Source organism: Pongo abelii, chromosome 1, assembly GCF_028885655.2.
Source record: "Pongo abelii isolate AG06213 chromosome 1, NHGRI_mPonAbe1-v2.0_pri, whole genome shotgun sequence".
Classification (NCBI taxonomy): Eukaryota; Metazoa; Chordata; class Mammalia; order Primates; family Hominidae; genus Pongo; species Pongo abelii.
In genome coordinates, this window is record NC_071985.2 from 48,084,123 (window position 1) to 48,101,797 (window position 17,675).

Sequence of the window (17,675 nt, forward strand, 5' to 3'; positions counted from 1 at the left end):
CAAGCAATTCTCCTGGCTCAGCCTCCTGAAGTAGCGGGGATTACAGGTGCCTGCCACTACACCCAGCTAATTTTTTTGTATTTTTAGTTGAGATGGAGTTTCATCATGTTGGCCAGGCTGGTCTTGAACTCCTGACCTCAGGTGATCCACTTGCCTCGGCCTCCCAAAGTGCTGGGATTACAGGCGTGAGCCACTGTGCCTGGCCATCTGAGCAGACTTCTTTAATAGACGTGGTGTAAGTTTTCATGTCCCTTTTCCCTGTTGTGGAGAGTGTGGAAGTAGGTGTCGTGATGGAACCTCCAGCAACCTGGATATGTGTATATCTCAGTGAGCAGAACCTCCCCTGCCAGCTCAAGTAGGACATATGGTATGAGTGGGAAGACCTTTGCTATATTAAGCTATTGGGTTTGGGAGGAGTTAGTTAGCACAGCATAACCTAGCCCATCCTAACTAGTACACATACCAATATCACCTTAGATAGGCCGAGTCAAGTATGGAGACCATGTTTCTACAAAGTCAGGATCATAGCCTGTCAAAGATCTAATGCTTAAGTCTGGGATCTTCTTCAGTAGGAAGGAATATCTTCTTGCAAAAGTAGGGTGGGATTCCTAAAGATGTGAACTCTTCCTCCCCTTCTTCTGCTAGTCCCTGTTAAGTAGAGAACTCTGATTCACCCATTTGCCATTGTGTCCCTAAAGTCTAGCCCAGGGCCTGAATTAATTCTTAATTCACACATAATGGGATTTACTCTGAAGTTCCTTCTATGAATCTTCCTGTAGATCACATCCAAGAATATGCCATGAGCCTTCCTCCCCTCCCTAAGCCCCTCCACGCGCCCCTCTGCCTTGAGCAATTTGTTAATTTCTCCTTGACCTAAGCCTCAGGCTGGACAACTCACAGCCTCCTTCTCTGCCTGATCTTGACAATGGCACTGCATAGGAGCTTCCCTGTTATCAAAGTCATACTCACGAATAATAATCTTTATAACTCTCATGATGAAACATTTGAAAATCAGAGGCAAGTGGTAAAAAACTCATCCATGATCTCCTCACCTCGAAGGAACTGCTGTTGACACTGTGACCTTTCCTTTCCTATTTTCCTCTGTGCATTCCCCCTCCCCCCATACTTCTAGGGAGAGCCTATGAATGTCTCCTATTTAGGAGAAGAGGGAAAAGCCACCCACAAATGCAGAAAATGGCAGAGCTGGAAGGGGACTTATGAATCCTTCAACCAACTCCCTTACATTACCATTGAGCATGCTGCTTTATACTAGTCTGGGAGCAGATGTGTGAAAAGTAAAAACAAATGTCTGGCAAGACCCAAACCAAGCTAAGTGATTGTTTTCTCTGGGATTGGGGGACTAGAAGGGTGGTGAAAAGATACTGTCATGTTTTGAATCTTTTGCAACAAAAATGTATTCAAGTATTACTTGCATTTAAAGTACATTATTACTAGAAGAAAAGAGAAAACAACTTTTATGTGAAGGGTTTCATGGCTATTATTGGCATATTGGTTGAGGCCACTAGTTTCCTGGGTATCAGTCAGTCTCCTCCTAGTGTCCTTGCCCCTTGGTCAAGTGTCCTCAAGGAAGAGATTCATTCCAGGGCAGCCCATTTTTTCCTACAACATGGGCACTCAGATGCCAAGATGGCATGGGAAAAAGGAAAATTCTGCAGGCCCCAACCTGAACCATGAGCCCACAAGTCCATTCTCTGTAAGACCTACGCTGGGATCAAATGCCTTCAAGCCCAGACTCAGCCCCATCAGAGAGGGGCAGTAGGTGCTCTCAAGACGAAAGGGATTCCTGGTGAATCAGGAAAGTTATTGGGCTGGAAAGTGATTAAAGGGCTGAGCGTGGGAGGGGATTTCCACTGAGAGAGCCAGGCCCAGGAGCAAGCCTGGGCAGGTCGGCTGCAGAGTTGCTGCCCACTTGAAGTCTGTCGCAATGGTGCCCATAAGACCCAAGTCATCAGAGACTTGAAACCTGGGTAGGGTTTTTCCTTCTGTTTCCCTTTAGAAGAACAGAGATCCGAGGAAACCCCAAAGCCCTGGAACAAAGGGCTGTACATCAAAGGGGTGCGAGCAGGTCAGGAGAAATCTGAGGGAGAGGTCAGCTGGAGTGGGTCTCCCAGCCCCCACCTCCCAGGGAGAGGAGAGCAGTGAGGGATCTGTGGATTGGAGGGTGGGTGCAGAAGCCTGAAGGGAGAAGCAGGGTCGGGAGGAGCAGGGCTGTGAACAGACCAATTTTCATGCCCCATCTAGGTGAGGAGGCACTACCTGGCCTGAGGAATCCAGGGAACAGGTTGAGGAAGGAGTAGCGATGTTTTCTTTTCTTGCCTATACAGGGGTTCCATAGCTCCCATAAACTAGCCAGGCTTTTTTTTTTTTCTTTTTTTTAAAATATGCACTAAATCTGCAAGATAGAACTTGACAGCCTTCATTTTACAGATGCAGAAACTGAGGTCAGAGAGAGGAAGTAAGGTGCCACCAAGCTTGGGCTAGGACATGGGTGTCCTGTCTCCTACCTGAGTGCTCCTTCTCCTACACCAGTGGTTCTCACAAGTGTGCATCAGAATCACCTGGAGGGCTTGTTAAAACACCGATCGCTGGGCTCCAAACCCAGGTCTGGGGTGGAGCCTAGAATTTGTATTTCCAACAAGTTCCCAGCTGATGCTGACTCTGCTGGCCTGAGACTACATTTTGAGAACCGCTGCTCTAGACCCTTGCTATCTAAAGTATGTTCTGTTGACTAGCAGCATCAGTGTTACTTGGAAGCTTCTAGAAGTGCAGAATCTCAGGTCCTACCCTAGACCTATTCCATTGGAATCTGCGTTTGCAAGATCCCCAGGTGATCCGTTTGCACATTGCAGTCTGAGAAGTGCTGGTCTATGCCACACACCTCTTTCTGGATTGGGGGTCAAATTGAGGCAGCCTAGATGAGCCTTCCAACTCCAGTTGCCAGGGGATAATGGAATAGGTGCCCAGGGTCCTGTGGGGGAAACAGCCCCTTTTTTATGTTCCCCAAGGTTGGGGAGTTCTGTCCAGAACTACAGAGACAGGAGGGGCTGCATGCTCAGCTCTGGGTTTGCTCGGTTCTGGTGTACACACCCAACATCAGGAGGCTCTATGTGCCCACCTTGGGGAATCCTGGGAATGCCTGGAGGCCAACAACTGCCATTCAAGCCTCTAAATCAACCCCTGCTCTGAAGCCAGCCCTTGTGTTTGAAATTCTACTTCAAGAACTTATGTAATACCTATGTGTTTATTTTATTTTAAAAATATGCCTAATACATGAGTATAACATCCAAACCATATTGAAGCATGCTCATAAAATGACAGGCATTCTCACACTGCCCATCCCCATCCTGGACATTCCATAAGTAACATATCACTGTGAATTGAATCCTGTTAGATATAACCTGTACAACAGAGATGGGCTTTGTTCATTGTGGCCATGCTATATACCTTACTAACTTACTGTACTGTAATGTTTCCCCCCGAAACAACATATTTCAGGCATCTCAACCTACTAAGACCTGTAGATCTGTTTATTTTTAACAGCTGCACCACATGAACATTTATGTACTGTGCAGTTAACTAGATTTTTAGAGAAGCAATGCATGCACAGGATTTAAAAAAATCAAACAATACAGATTGGTGAACAATGAAAAAATAAAAGTCTCTATCTTTCTTCTTCACTGTTACCTAGAGAAACTGTTAACAATTTATTTTAAATTTTATTTACTTTTCTAAACAGGGTCTTGCTCTGTTGCCCAGGCTGGAGTGCACTGATGTGATCATAGTTCACTGTAGCCTCAAACTCCTGGGCTCAAGCCATCCTCCCACCTCAGACTCCTGAGTAGCTGGGACTACAGGCATGTACCCCACTATGGCTATATTTAAAAAATGATTTTGGAGAAACAAGATCTTACTATGTTGCCTAGGCTGGTCTCAGACTCCTGGGCTCAAGCGATCCTCATGCCCTAGCCTCCTAAGGTGCTGAGATTACAGGCAAACCATTTATTTTTGGTATTTAATTAAAATACTTAATTTTTGTAATAGTTTTGGATGCATAGTAAATTAGCAGATAGAACAGAGTTCCTGTATACCTACCCTTCCCCCATAGTTTCTCCTATTATTAACATCTTGCATTAATGTGCTACATTTTTTACAATGAATGAGCCAATATTGATACATTTACTGTTAACTGAAGTTCATAGTCTAAACTCACTCTTGTTGTATGGTTCTGTAGGCTTTGATAGATGCATAATGTCACGTATCCACCATTATAGTATCATACAAAATAGTCTTGCTGTCCTAAAAATCTCCTTTAACCATCTAGTGGTTTCCATTGTTGTTTTAAATAATGCAGTTACATTCTTTTTATTAGTTTATTAACTCTAGATTGCATTGATTGTTTCCCCTCCTCTGCATTATCCTTTTCCACCTCCCAGTTTTTGTCAGGTACATTGCCATTTCATTTTCTCATTTGATAATTATTCGTTCAGTTCCTACAGTGTATTAGGCAATGTTCCAGGTGCTGGAGCCACAGGGATTAAAAAAAGATAGGCTGGATGCGGTGGCTCACACCTGTAATCCCAGCACTTTGAGAGGCCAAGGCAGGCGGATCACGAGGTCAGGAGATTGGAACCATCCTGGCTAACACAGTGAAACCCCGTCTGTACTAAAAATACAAAAAATTAGCCGGGCATGGTGGCGGGCACCTGTAGGTGCAGGGACGGGATACAGTGTGGGTATCTATGTCTATGGAAGGGGGTTGTGGCTTTAAACAGGGTGTTGGGAGAAGAACCCATTAAAAAGGTAATATGTGAACAGAGCTTAGTGTGGTGAAAAAATGAACCATTTGGTGATCTGGGAGAGAGGATTCCAGACAGTGAGGACAGCAGGTTCAAAGGCCCTGAGGAAGGATGGTTGCCAAGTTCAAGGGATGGTGAGGACTGTGGCTGGAGCCAGGGAGAGATGAAAGTACAGAAGGTAAGATCAGAAAGTGAAGAGCAGGTCTTAGAGGGCCTTGCAGGTAGCATCAATGACTTTGGCTTTACTCAGAATGAGATGAGAAGGCTCTGGTGGCTTTTGAGCAAAGGAGTGATATCATCCTTAGTTTTAAAGTTTTTGCAGTGTTAATGTACGTCTTGTTTTGTTAATAAATTGTCTTCAACACTTTTCTTTAGATTGAGTCTAACAATTTATGAAGAATTTATATAAGATTAAGTAGATAGCCAGGCGCGGTGGCTCACGCCTGTAATCCCTGCACTTTGGGAGGCTGAGGCTGGTGGATCGCCTAAGGGCAGGAGTTCCAGACTAGGCTGGCCAACATACTGAAACCCCGTCTCTACTAAAAATACAAAAAATTAGCTGGGCATGATGGCGGGCGCCTGTAATCCCAGCTACTAGGGAGGCTGAGGCAGGAGAATCGCTTGAACCTGGGAGGTGGAGGTTGCAGTGAGCCGAGGTCGCGCCGTTGCACTCCAGCCTGAGCAACAAGAACAAAACTCAATCTAAAAAAAAAAAAAAAAAAAAAGAATTAAGTAAATATAGAAAACAAAAGCTATGTTACTTTTTGCCTCTCTCTGGGTCTCATTCTTGCCTCTATCCCACCTTATTCCCATCTTTCTTTCCACCTTGTCCTGGGTAGCCACCCAGAGGGACCCCTCCTCTCCACCTGGACTTCCTCCTTCTCACACAGGTGTGGAGGTGGTGTGGCTCAGCCCTAGCTAGAACCATTTCCAGCACATTCTTCCCTGGGGCCATTTTGTAGTCTAGCCTGTTCCAGCCGGACTTAGATTTACTGACGGTGCAGATCCGCTTTCCCTTTGGGGTGGGCAGAGGGAGGAGCCAGCTCTGGGCTGCTACCACGGGACATTTTGTCCATCAGCCCGATGTGGAGTTAACAAGTCAATGACAATTGAGTAAGTGATGGGGCGCGGTGGCTCACGCCTATAGTCCCAGGACTTTGGGAGGCCGCGGTGGGCAGATCATGAGGTCAGGAGTTCGAGACCAGCCTGGCCAACATGGTGAAACCCCCATCTCTACTAAAAATACAAAAATTAGCCAGGCATGGTGGCAGGCACCTGTAATCCCAGTTACTCGGGAGGCTTAGGCAGGAGAATCACTTGAGCCCGGGAGGTGGAGGTTGCAGGGAGCTGAGATTGTGCCATTGCACTCCAGCCTGGGTGACAAAGTGAGACTCCATCTCAAAAAAAAAAAAAAAAAAAAAAGAATTGGGTAAGTATCTCTAGGGCCCAGCACTGCTCCAGCCCAGTGACTTAACCAAGGAGGTTAAGTCAGAGCTCCTGTTCCAGGGGATGGGTAGGTATACCTCAGCAGGAAGGGAGGAGCAGCACCAGCCCTCTCTGCACGCTGCTCCCCTGGCTTTTGAGTTCTTCTTGATCCTTCTGATGGCCCAAATAATCCAGCCTGGGCCTGAGCCTCTCCCAGATGTGGCTACCAGGCAAGATGCCAGTTCTAGGGAAAGATTGAGAATGAATTATCTCCCTTAGTCCCAGAGCTCATGAGATTGGAGGACAGGATTCCAGGTTCCAAGGACCCATTCAGGCCTCCAGGAAGACGTTGTGGTGTTGGGAACTGGAGGCTTAGCTGATGAAGACCCTTCCAGCAGTAGAGTATGTCCTGCTAAATTTCCTCCAATGGCCCCCTCTTTATCTACTCACTCTTGCTGTCCAGTGTTCCCTTCTCCTGTGTCCAAAAGCCCGCTACCTCGCAACTCAGTAAGCTGAAGAGAAAAGTATGGGTGACTGGATCATTTCTAAAGGAACTACGTGGACTCAGATGTTCATGTACGGGCAGTACGGGTATGTATCATCAAACGATCCTGGGCCCTGTTAGCCACCATGCATTCTCATCTAGACTTTGCCATTTTCAAAGCCATGTGACCCCATTTACATTATCTGACCTCTCTGGGTCTCATTTTTCTCATAGGTAAAACGCCCACAGTGATAATAATATCTGTCTATCATGAGCATCTACAACATGTGAGAGGGCTCTGTACAAAGCCCATACAACTGTGAATCCACCTGGAACTGGAAAGAGCATGAGTGAGTCCCAGACCCAGTGTGGGGAGAAGAGGAACTGGTAGAGATAAAACGGCAGTGGCTCACGCGTGTAATCCCAGCACTTTGGGAGGCCAAGGCAGGCAGATCACCTGAGGTGGGGAGTTTGAGACCAGCCTGACCAACATGGAGAAACCCCGACTCTACTAAAAATACAAAAAAATTAGCCAGGCATGGTGGCAGATGCCTGTAATCCCAGCTACTTGGGAGGCTGAGGCAGGAGAATCGCTTGAACCTGGGAAGCAGAGGTTGCAGTGAGCCGAGATCGCACCGTTGCACTCCAGCCTGGGCAACGAGGGCAAAACTCCATCTCAAAAACAAAAACAAAACAAAACAAAAAAATGAGTTGGGGCAGAGCCTGATCTAGGGCCCTGTTTCCTCAGGGAGAGAACTTTGGATCATGGCAGGACTGTGCCAGGTTGGTGCACCCAGGAGACCCCTGTGGAGTGGTGGGGAGGAGCCATGGGAGGGCAGGGCTGGCAGGCAGGCTGAGACCTTGTGGGTCCCTCAGGTAGGGCCGTGGCCACCTTGAGCTCCCTCCTCTGCTGCTCTCTGGGCCTCAGGAGACACCTGTCTTTGTCTTTTCTTTTATGCCACTGTCTACTCCCTCTCCTGGAGGGGCATTCTGGGAGTTAGGAGTTAGTTGTCATCACACGTGTGTGTGTGTGTGTGTGTGTGTGTGTGTGTGTGTAAAGAGCTATGGATGAGACACTGACAGTTCCCTTCTCTCATCTCCTAACTTTGGGGCTGCAGAGGAGGGCACTCCTATCCCCACAACAGGACCTTCCCTGTATCTGTTAGGCTCTGCTCTTTGGGCAGGAGGATGGCAACACAGGGTGTAAGTACAAAGAGGTCTTATTACTGTCATTATTACATATCATTACTCCCGTAAGAATCTATTATTAACACGTTGATGAATAGGCCTTTAAGAAACTGTGGGCCTTGGAGGAACTGACCAAGATGGGGGCAGAATGAGGACCTAGGAGAGCCCTCTTCCAGTGTCTGGCTTAATCTCAGGGCCCCCATCATTCTCTAAAGGGAATAAGAGTGGGGAGAGGAGAGGAAGAACATTTATTGAGACTCAGAGTTGCCAGGTCCTGTCTTGGGTCTTTCACAAATGTTATCTAACTTATTCATCAGGACAACCCCATGAGATGAGAATAAATTAATCCTCCTATTCAACAGATGAGGAAATTGACGAAGATCAGTAAAGTTGCCCCAGGTGAGCAGGACACAGCAAACAAGGGAGAAGAGGTTTGAACTCAACTCTGCAAAGCTCTTGTCTTTACCCAATATTCTAGCCAGAACAGAAAGAGACCTCTCCCTCTGCGTTCCCTTCCAGCTCTGTATGCGGGAGAAGTCCATTCTTGGGGAAAGCCGAGGGAGGATAGAATCTGCGGAGCGGAAGGAGCAAGGTTGGAGCTGCGCTTACACCTGGGACTGGCTGTGCCATGTCCAGCGTCGGCACCTGCAAGTGTGCGGTGGAGAGGACCGCAGACAGTGGCATCCCCAGGTTACGGAGGGGTTCCCTCCTCCCCCACTACGAGGAGGGCATGAATGACCTCAAGCCTCAGCTCTCCTTTGTTGGCACTGGCTACTCTCTACAGGCCACCCCGCGCAGTGCATGAGAGTAGGAGTAGGAGCAGGTGAACTGTCCAAGCAGAGGCAGCGATGGACAGCCTCTCTTGGGTCCTGCACAGAGAAATCGGGCGATGGAGGAGGAACCCAACATAGGCTTGATGCAGAGGCTGGGGGCCCCATGGCCTGCCAAGTAGCCAGCAGCTGTCTGACGCCTAACATGCAACTGGTGCCACTGCGCGTTCGCCAAGCAAGCCCACCCCCTTGCTAGCGGCGCTCTCTCCAATCGAGGAGATGCGCCTTCCCCCTCCCCTCCCCGCCATCTCCCCCTTCATTCAAGGCCTCGGTGAGCTGCGATTCCGAGAAGCGGCAGACGGCAGCCAGAAAGCTTGGGCTGTTGAGTAAGCAGCCCCCTCTCAGTCCTGGCCCTCCCCGCCCCGCGCCCTGCGCCTCCAGTGAGTGACTGAGCCCCCGCTGCGGCCCCGCCCCCGGGGCCCTGCCAGAGCTGGTGCGCGGCGCGGAGGGGAGGGCCGGCCAGGGTAGGAATGCGCGGCGGGCGGGCGGCGCAGGAGGCGAGCGGCGGAACATGTAAGGGCACATCCCGCGAGCTGCCGCCCAGCGCGCAGACAGAGCCCAGGGGAGCAAGAGAACGGGCGGGCGGCGGGGCTCACGGGCTAGGGAGGCGCGGAGGCATCCGGCAGAGGCGGGTCGGGCTGGGCCAGCTGGGGTAGAGCGGCGGAGCGGGTGCCGGCTGAAGCGGGGCGGTGGGCGCGGAGCGCGCTGGGGGCACCGACACCACCTCACCGGCAGCTGGGTGCTGAGGGCCGCGGTGTGGGCGCGCGGAGCAGTCAGGGCGCAGGTGGGCAGCGCGCACGGCCTGCCAGCCCGGGCCGCCAGAATCCTGCGCTGCGGGGCCGAGAGGGGCGCCGCGCCCGCCGCAGCCTGGAGCTTTCCGCGAACCTCGGGGCGCCCATGACGGCGGCAGCGACGGCTACCGTGCTCAAGGAGGGCGTGCTGGAGAAGCGCAGCGGCGGGCTGCTGCAGCTGTGGAAGCGGAAGCGCTGCGTGCTCACCGAGCGCGGGCTGCAGCTCTTCGAGGCCAAGGGCACGGGCGGCCGGCCCAAGGAGCTCAGCTTCGCCCGCATCAAGGCCGTGGAGTGCGTGGAGAGCACCGGGCGCCACATCTACTTCACGCTAGTGACCGAAGGGGGCGGCGAGATCGACTTCCGCTGCCCCCTGGAAGATCCCGGCTGGAACGCCCAGATCACCCTAGGCCTGGTCAAGTTCAAAAACCAGCAGGCCATCCAGACAGTGCGGGCCCGGCAGAGCCTCGGGACCGGGACCCTCGTGTCCTAAATCACCGGGCGCACCATCTTTCCTTCATGCTACCCACCACCTCCGTGCTGAGGTCAAGGCAGGTAAGCCCCCAGGGGACTGGGCCCTCTTCTCTCCTTCCCACCCTTCTCTTTCCCCTACAGAGAGAATGAGGACTAGCATTCTACTTCAGAGCCGGACATCTTAGGGGAGGTTCCTGGGGCCAACTGAGGGCATGGGAGGCCTGGGCCAGTGGCCAACCCAGCAGATCCGGACTTTCCCCTGAGGCACCAGGCCGGCCGGTCCTGAATGTGATCCAGGTGTCTGAGAGGAAGATGGAAGCCCTGGGAGGGGGATCCCTGGGTGAGATGAGCCTTCCTGCAAGTTGGTTCAGCCCTGACTCAGGTGGAAGGAAGTAGAGGGAGGTTGGCCTGCACATTGCCCCAGGCTGTGGGCCTCTGCTTTCCATGCAGAGCAGGGCTCCTGGACTTCGGCTTTCTGGCAGGTGAGGACAACCGAGGGTGGGGACGCAGATCGTGGAGACCGACCCTCTTTCCCTCTAGGTTGAATGCTTGTCATAAAGTTTGAGCATTGAATTGATGTAGAAAGTAGAAAGACAGTATCTCCCAGTTAGCGAAGGCACCATCAAGGGTTGCGAATATAGAGCCAAGGAGTCCGGCTCCCAAGGTGGGGCCTCAGTGGGCCGGCTTGGCTGGACTGGGCCTGAGGGCCGGCTTGGCTGGACTGGGCCTGAGGGATCCAGCTCCTCGTGTGTGTGTGTGTGTGTGTGTGTGTGTGTGTGTGTCTCATTGCAACCTCTGCCTCCTGGGCTCAAGCAAATCTCCTACTTCAGGCCTCCAGAGTAGCTGGGATTACAGGTGCCTGCCACCACACCCTGCTAATTTTTGTATTTTTAGTAGAGATGGGGTTTCGCCATGTTGGCCAGGCTGGTCTTGAACTCCTGACCTCAGGTGATCTGCCTGCCTCGGCCTCCCCAAGTGCTGGGATTACAGGTGTGAGCCACTGCACCCAGCCTATATATATATTTTTGAGACAGGATCTCTACCTGTCTCCCAGGCTGGTGCAGTATCATAGTCATGGCTCACTGCAGCCTCAACAGCTTCAACCTCCTGGGCTCAAGCGATCCTCCCACCTCAGCCTCCAGGTAGCTGGGACTACAGGCACACGCCACCATGCCTGGCTAATTTTTTTTGTTGTTGTTGTTGTAGATTTGGGGTTTCCCCACGTTGCCTCTGCTGGTTTCAAACTCCTGAGCTCAAGCAATCTGCCCACCTTGGCCTCCCAAAGTGCTAGGATTACAGGTGTGAGCCACCACACCTGGTCTCCATTCTTGACAGTGGGTTTTGAGCCCTAGGGCTCACTGTTGGGAGAGCAAGGGAGCTGGAGGGTGGGCAACTGCACCAGAGGCTAGGCCACTGATGCCAAGGGGTGGGGGCCTAGCTGTCTACCTGTCCCTGAGTGCCAGTCAGGCCTGGCTGGGCCAGGGAAGGAGAAGCTGGAGGAGGGCATGGGGCACTGGGGCAGGGTGGGTGGGTGCAGGATGGGGTCATGAGTTGTTATTTGTGATGTCTTAATCCTCTATGAGCAGTAGGGCAGGGAGTGGGGGGCGGATTTGTGGTCAGGAAGGCCCAGGGGAGGGGCCAGGAATAGAATCTAGAAGCCCTGGCTCTCAGCCCTGTGCCCTCTTCCCCAGATGCCGCTCCCTTCTTGTGAGAAGTAGGAGTAGGGCTGAGAAAGGATTTAGCTTTCCTTCTAGCCTTAATTTTTCCAGTGGAAACCTAGATCCTCCTCTCCCCACTACCACCTCCTAGGCGACCTTACCCGCCTGCAGACGTCTTCAACAGTAGAGTCCTAGTGAGCCTGGGGCCCCATCTGGTGCCATACCCCGCTTTGATGGTCCTGTTAATGCCCTCCCACATTGTAGTTAGGGTTTAGCTGAGAAGTGAGGTATAAGGCAGACCCCCTGTGCTGAGGATTGATCCACACTGATCCCTCAGGTCTTGGGGGCCTGGGAGGAAGCAGATTCCCTTGACCACAGTATGTATGCAAAAAATGTTTTCCATGTTTATGGAAAAGGCTGGGAAGTGCTGGTGTAAAATGCCCAAGCTCATAATAGATACTCCTTTCCCCAGTGTTGCCCCTGCTCTAACTGCTGTTCTTTCTTGCCAGCTTCGTTGTTCCCTCTGGCTTGTGGGGGCATTGCTGTGCTCCATGTGGCAAGGTGGAAGGCATGGACGTGTGGAGGAGGCGCTGGAGCTGAAGGAATGGACGGGCCCTGGGAGGAGGGCAGAAGGCTACGCAGGGCTGAGGATGAAGATTCAGCCCCTGGATGGTCCCAGACTCTCAGGACATGCCCAGCTCAGGGGCTTCAAGCCACAGGCCTGGCCTCATATGGCATGAGGGGGAGCTGGCATCAGAGCCCCCTCCCTGCTGTGGTCCTGCCCTCTGTCCTGCAGACTGCTCTTAGCCCCCTGGCTTTGTGCCAGGCCTGGAGGAGGGCAGTCCCCCATGGGGTGCCGAGCCAATGCCTCAGGAATCAGGAGGCCAGCCTGGTACCAAAAGGAGTACCCAGGGCCTGGCACCCACGCCCACTCCAGAATGGCCTCTGGACTCACCTTGAGAAGGGGGAGCTGCTGGGCCTAAAGCCCACTCCTGGGGGTCTCCTGCTGCTTAGGTCCTTTTGGGACCCCCACCCATCCAGGCCCTTTCTTTGCACACTTCTTCCCCCACCTCTACGCATCTTCCCCCCACTGCGGTGTTCGGCCTGGAGGTGGTGGGGGTGAGGGGGGATTTGGCCATTAGCATTTCATGTCTTTCCCCAAATGAAGATGCCCTGCAAAGGGCAGTAACTACACAGTTTGCTGAGTGAAATTCTTTGCCCACAAAGACCCAGGGCTTGGGGCATCTCTCTCTTTATCCTTATTCTCCCAATTTGCAACCCATTCTGAAGTCTCCAGCCTGGATGGGCAGAGACACTACAACCCCAGTAGACAGGGCCTTGGTGGTCCTAAGAAGGAGGGCCCATAGGTTCTGGACCAAAGGATGTCAAGCTGGTCAGTTCAGTCCCTATAGATGTCTCTTCTGCAGGAGGCTACCTGCCCCTGCTACCCTGGGAGAAGCCTCAGCTTTCTGAGCAGAGCTTGTCTCCCTGTCATTTATACTGTCAGGTTTTATACATTTACACAGTAAGTTCTCCCTCCTGGAGGGTTAAAAGGAATAATTTCAACAGGGTGAAGGCCTGGCACGGTGGCTCACAACTGTAATCCCAGGACTTTGGGAGGCTGAGGTGGGTGGATCACCTGAGGTCAGGAATTTGAGACCAGCCTGGCCAACTTGGTGAAACCCTGTCTCTACTAAAAACACAAAAATTAGCCAGGTGTGGTGGCTCACACCTATAGCCCCAGCTACTGGGGGAGGCTGAGGCAGGAGAATTGCTTGAACCTGGGAGGCAGAGGTTACAGTGAGCTGAGATCGCACCCCTGTACTCCAGCCTAGGTGACAAAGCAGCAAGACTCAGTCTCAAAACAAACAAACAAAAAAAACGGGAAAACAGGTACAGACAATAGCTGCCCGGAGTTATACAGAAACTTGATTGGGTAACCCTGGACCTTTCCAGGCTGTGGCCAGCAGTTGACCCTGCCTGCCTTTCCTCCATTGTTTTCACATGTCTGACCTTCTCTGTCACAAAGTAGTGGCCTACTAGAGTCTCTGGAGGGAGCAAGGAGGCTCAGTGGCCCAGTTCAGCAATTCGAAGTCCCTTTGTTTTGTGCTTCCAACCTGTTTTGTTCCCCTTCAGAGTTCTCTCGCCTTCCAATAAAAACTTCCCTGTCCTGTGCCCCAGTCCCTCAGAGTCCACAAGAGGTTCAACTTGCTCATCTGATGTGTGAACTACATCACACAGTTGAATGAGAGTTTGACAATTGCAACAGAACTTTTATAAATACATCACTTATTGTATCCAATTGTACAGTTGTCCGTGGGTGGCTTAATCCCACCAAGGCAAATAGCATCTATTTATGCAACCCTAATCGGTGCTGAGAAAGATCAGGGCTCAACTAGAATGCTGTGATCAATTGGTGATGCCTGCCATGGGCTTTGGAAGAAAGGTGGGGAGAATGGCGGCATTATCTGGGGGGTGGGCGTGGCTGCAGAGAAGTGGGTTGCCATCTTACATAACAGCAGCCTCTAAATAGGCTCTAAAATAGAATCTTTGGGCGGTGCGCGGTGGCTCACGCCTGTAATCCCAGCACTTTGGGAGGCCGAGGCGGGCGGATCACGAGGTCAGGAGACCATCCTGGCTAACACGGTGAAACCCCATCTCTACTAAAAATACAAAAAAAATTAGCTGGGCGTAGTGGCAGGCACCTATAGTCCTAGCTACTCGGGAGGCTGAGGCAGGAGAATGGCGTGAACCCGGGAGGCGGAGCTTGCAGTGAACCGAGATCGCGCCACTGCACTCCAGCCTGGGCAACAGAGCGAGACTCCATCTCAAAAAAAAAAAAAAAAAAAAATAGCATCTTTGCTCTTCAATCAAACCGGAGGGTAACTGATGGTGGGGGTTCAGGCATAAGGAAAAGACGTATCCAGGCACTCAGAAATAGGGGAGTGGGCCGGGCGCGGTGGCTCACACATGTAATCCTAGCACTTTGGGAGGGCAAGGCGGGTGGATCACCTGAGGTCAGGAGTTTGAGACCAGCCTGGCCAACAAGGCGAAAACCCCTCTCTACTAAAAATACAAAAATTAACTGGGTGTGGTGGTGCACGACTGTAATCTCAGCTACTCGGAAGGCTGAGGAAGGAGAATCGCTTGAACTCAGGAGGTGGAGGTTGCAGGGAGTGGAGATAGCACCACTGCACTCCAGCCTGTGTGACGGCAGCGAGACTCCATCTCAAAACAACAACAACAACAACAAAAACGAAATAGGGGAGTGTTAGTGAACAGATGGGATTGAAAGGCAAGACATCCAGCAAATTAAATGCCTTTACAGGCTAGGCACTGTACTCAACTCTGGGGATGCAGAGGAGAAAGACAAGATCCAGTCCTTGCCTCAAGGAGCCAGGTTCTGGTGACATCAGTCAGTGCTAACTGGTGCCCATAGAACTGGCCACCAGGGGCCAGGGGAGCACTGGGCAATACTTTCTCTGTCCAGCACTAGGGGTCGTTCTCAGAGCTTGGCTGCAAAGGGCAGTGGAGGGCATAGTTAGTATGAGACATCAAGGGCAGAGGGCAGGTGGAGGGTGGAGGGGGAAGCAGGCTCTAGTTTCTGGCACTCTGCTTTTTTGGAACACCAGCCCTGTTGGTTTAAAGTATGCTTTGGTTCTTGACCAAACCCAGCTTCCGTTTCTCTTGCTAGGGGAGTCCCAGCCCCTTGAAGAGTCTGCTGCTGTTAGAGCCCTTGACACAGACCCTAGAACGCAGTTCTAGGTATGCAGCAGTGTAGGGGCTGGTGGTTGCAATGGGGTGATCATTTACTATCATTTGTAAGAGCCTGGGAGCTGTCTGAGGATTCTAACAGCCCTCACAGCACAGAGGTCTGGGGTTCAAGACCAGGTTTTTTTGTTGTTGTTGTTGGTTTTTTTCTTTTTTGTTTGTTTTGTTTTGTTTTTTGAGACAGAGTCTTGCCCTGTTGCCCAGGCTGGAGTGCAATGGCGTGATCTCGGCTCACTGCAACCTCCGCCTCCCAGGTTCAAGCAATTCTCCTGCCTCAGCCTCCCGAGTAGCTGGGATTACAGGTGCCCGCCACCAGGCCTGGCTAATTTTTTTGTATTTTTGGTAGAGATGGGGTTTCAGTATGTTGGCCAGGCTGGTCTCAAATTCCTGACCTTGTGATCCACCTGCCTCGGCCCCCGAAAGTGCTGGGATTACAGGCGTGAGCCACCTTGCCCGGCTAAGACCAGGTTTTAAAAAAGATCCATGACCTCTTTGGGGAGTCTTTCCTCTCTGATGGAGGAGGGGCCATCCTGCTTCCTGGGTTCATGGGTGTTCTCACTGCTCTGGTTTTCATGACTTTGAATTTCCAAGAAGGAGCAAAGGCCCTTACCCTGGGAAGGCTTGGCTAGACCTCAGAGTAGGGTCAAGACCTCTTTGGGGGCACAAAAAGGCTCTGATAGTGCCAGCAGACATGCATGAGATGGAAAACCTTTGCTCAGTTGGGCCTGTGAGGCCAGGGAAGGGCTGTTGCCACCAACTCTCCCCGTGCTTCGGCAGCCCCAGCGTGGCCTCACCCCCGCCCGATATGTGAGTCATCCATGGGAACATGAGACAGGGCAAGTCTCAGCCAGGCAGCTGGGAGTCCGATGAGGTGGGGTGGGGAGACCGAGGGAGAAGGGATGGGCTTGCTGGGGTCAGGGTGAGCTGGGGTTGGGAGCTAAGGCTTTAGCAAAAGTGAGCCTGTTGCAAGGGTGAGAATGGAGACCAGTGAAGAGAGCCAGAGTGAGAGTCCATGAGCTGGAATTGCAGCAGGAAGGAGTAGGGGCAGATAGACAGGGCGTTACCGTGTGCAATCCTGAAGTCTGTTGGGGATGGATAGGTACTGTGGGCAGCTGTCACACCAGGGCCAGGACCCAAGGACCGTGGCAAGACTGGCTGTGCAGGAACATACTGTAAGGCTGCACAGAGAGCCCTGGTTTCACCTCCCTCAGTCTCCTGCCTCAGTGGGTTCACCATGGTTCACTGAAGTGATCTGTCCAGAATTCAATTCATTCTTCTGCTAAAACTGCCAGCGCTTTCCCCACTGCAATGGGAGGAGGCCCACTCCTCAAAAGGGTCTCCTCTCCACTATCAGGGCTATCTCTCCAATGTTTGTCTCTACATGCTCCACGCCCGGCCCCAGCATGCAATCCACCCCCATTCCAGGACCTGGGAAAGCTGCCTCACACTGCCAGGCCAGTGTACCCCCACTCTTGCTACATGCTTCTGTATTACTGGCTCAGCTCTCTCTCATGTCACCACCTCTGAGAAGCTTCTCTGACTGCCCTGCCTACAAGGCAGGCTGAGTAACTGCTCACTTCTCTCTGTGCTGCCATACCTCCTCCATTAGTCACACTGCCCTGTGATTGCTGGTTTATGCGTCTGCCTGTCCAACTAGACTGGTCAGTTTCTGCACTTGTTATTTGTATATTCCTGGTGCCTCAGAGTATCTGGCAAATAGTAGATTCTAATAATAAAAATGACAAGTGGTATATAGTGTTTACTCTGTGCAAGATATTGACCCAAGGACTGTAAAAAAAAAATTTTTTTTTGAGACAGGGTTTCATTCTGTCACCCAGGCTGGACTGCAGTGGCATGATCTCAGCTCACTGCAACCTTGACCTGCTGCTGGGCTCAAGTGATCCTCCCACCTCAGCCTCTTGAATAGCTGAGACCACAGGCATGCACCACCATGCTTAGCTGGTTTTGTATTTTCTGTAGAGATGGAGTTTCACCATGTTGAACTCCTGAGCTCAAGTGATTCACCTGCCTCAGCCTTCCAAAGTATTGGGATTACAGACGTGAGCCACCATGCCCAGCCTGTACAATTCTTAAATCATGTAATGTTTCAACAACCCTGTGAGGTAGGTGCGATTATCACGACTCCCATATTTTACATTAAGAAACTGAGGCCCAGAGAAGTTAAGTGGCTGGTTCAGGGTCACATAGCAGCTAAGTGGGGGAGCCAGGAGTCAATGTGG

General features: G+C 51.7%; 1 protein-coding gene across 2 annotated transcripts; it reads left to right on the forward strand.

Annotated features, from left to right (window-relative positions):
- The first annotated feature begins 9,012 nt into the window (after positions 1-9,012).
- On the forward strand, positions 9,013-12,858 carry PHLDA3 (pleckstrin homology like domain family A member 3). Of its 2 annotated transcripts, XM_054523361.2 has the most exons (3): positions 9,013-10,087; positions 11,213-11,305; positions 12,174-12,858. In XM_054523361.2, exon 1 carries the CDS (start codon positions 9,642-9,644, stop codon positions 10,023-10,025), a length of 384 nt encoding a protein of 127 aa, XP_054379336.1. In that variant the 5' UTR covers positions 9,013-9,641; the 3' UTR covers positions 10,026-10,087; positions 11,213-11,305; positions 12,174-12,858. The 2 variants fall into 2 exon arrangements, with proteins under 2 accessions (XP_054379336.1, XP_002809664.1); XM_002809618.5 differs by lacking the exon at positions 11,213-11,305 and having other exon boundaries at positions 9,018-10,087.
- The last annotated feature ends 4,817 nt before the right edge of the window (positions 12,859-17,675 follow it).

What these genes read in the sequence shown, in the direction of transcription:
- PHLDA3 (XM_054523361.2), top strand. Translation starts at nt 9,642, where the DNA reads ATGACGGCGGCAGCGACGGCTACCGTGCTCAAGGAGGGCGTGCTGGAG.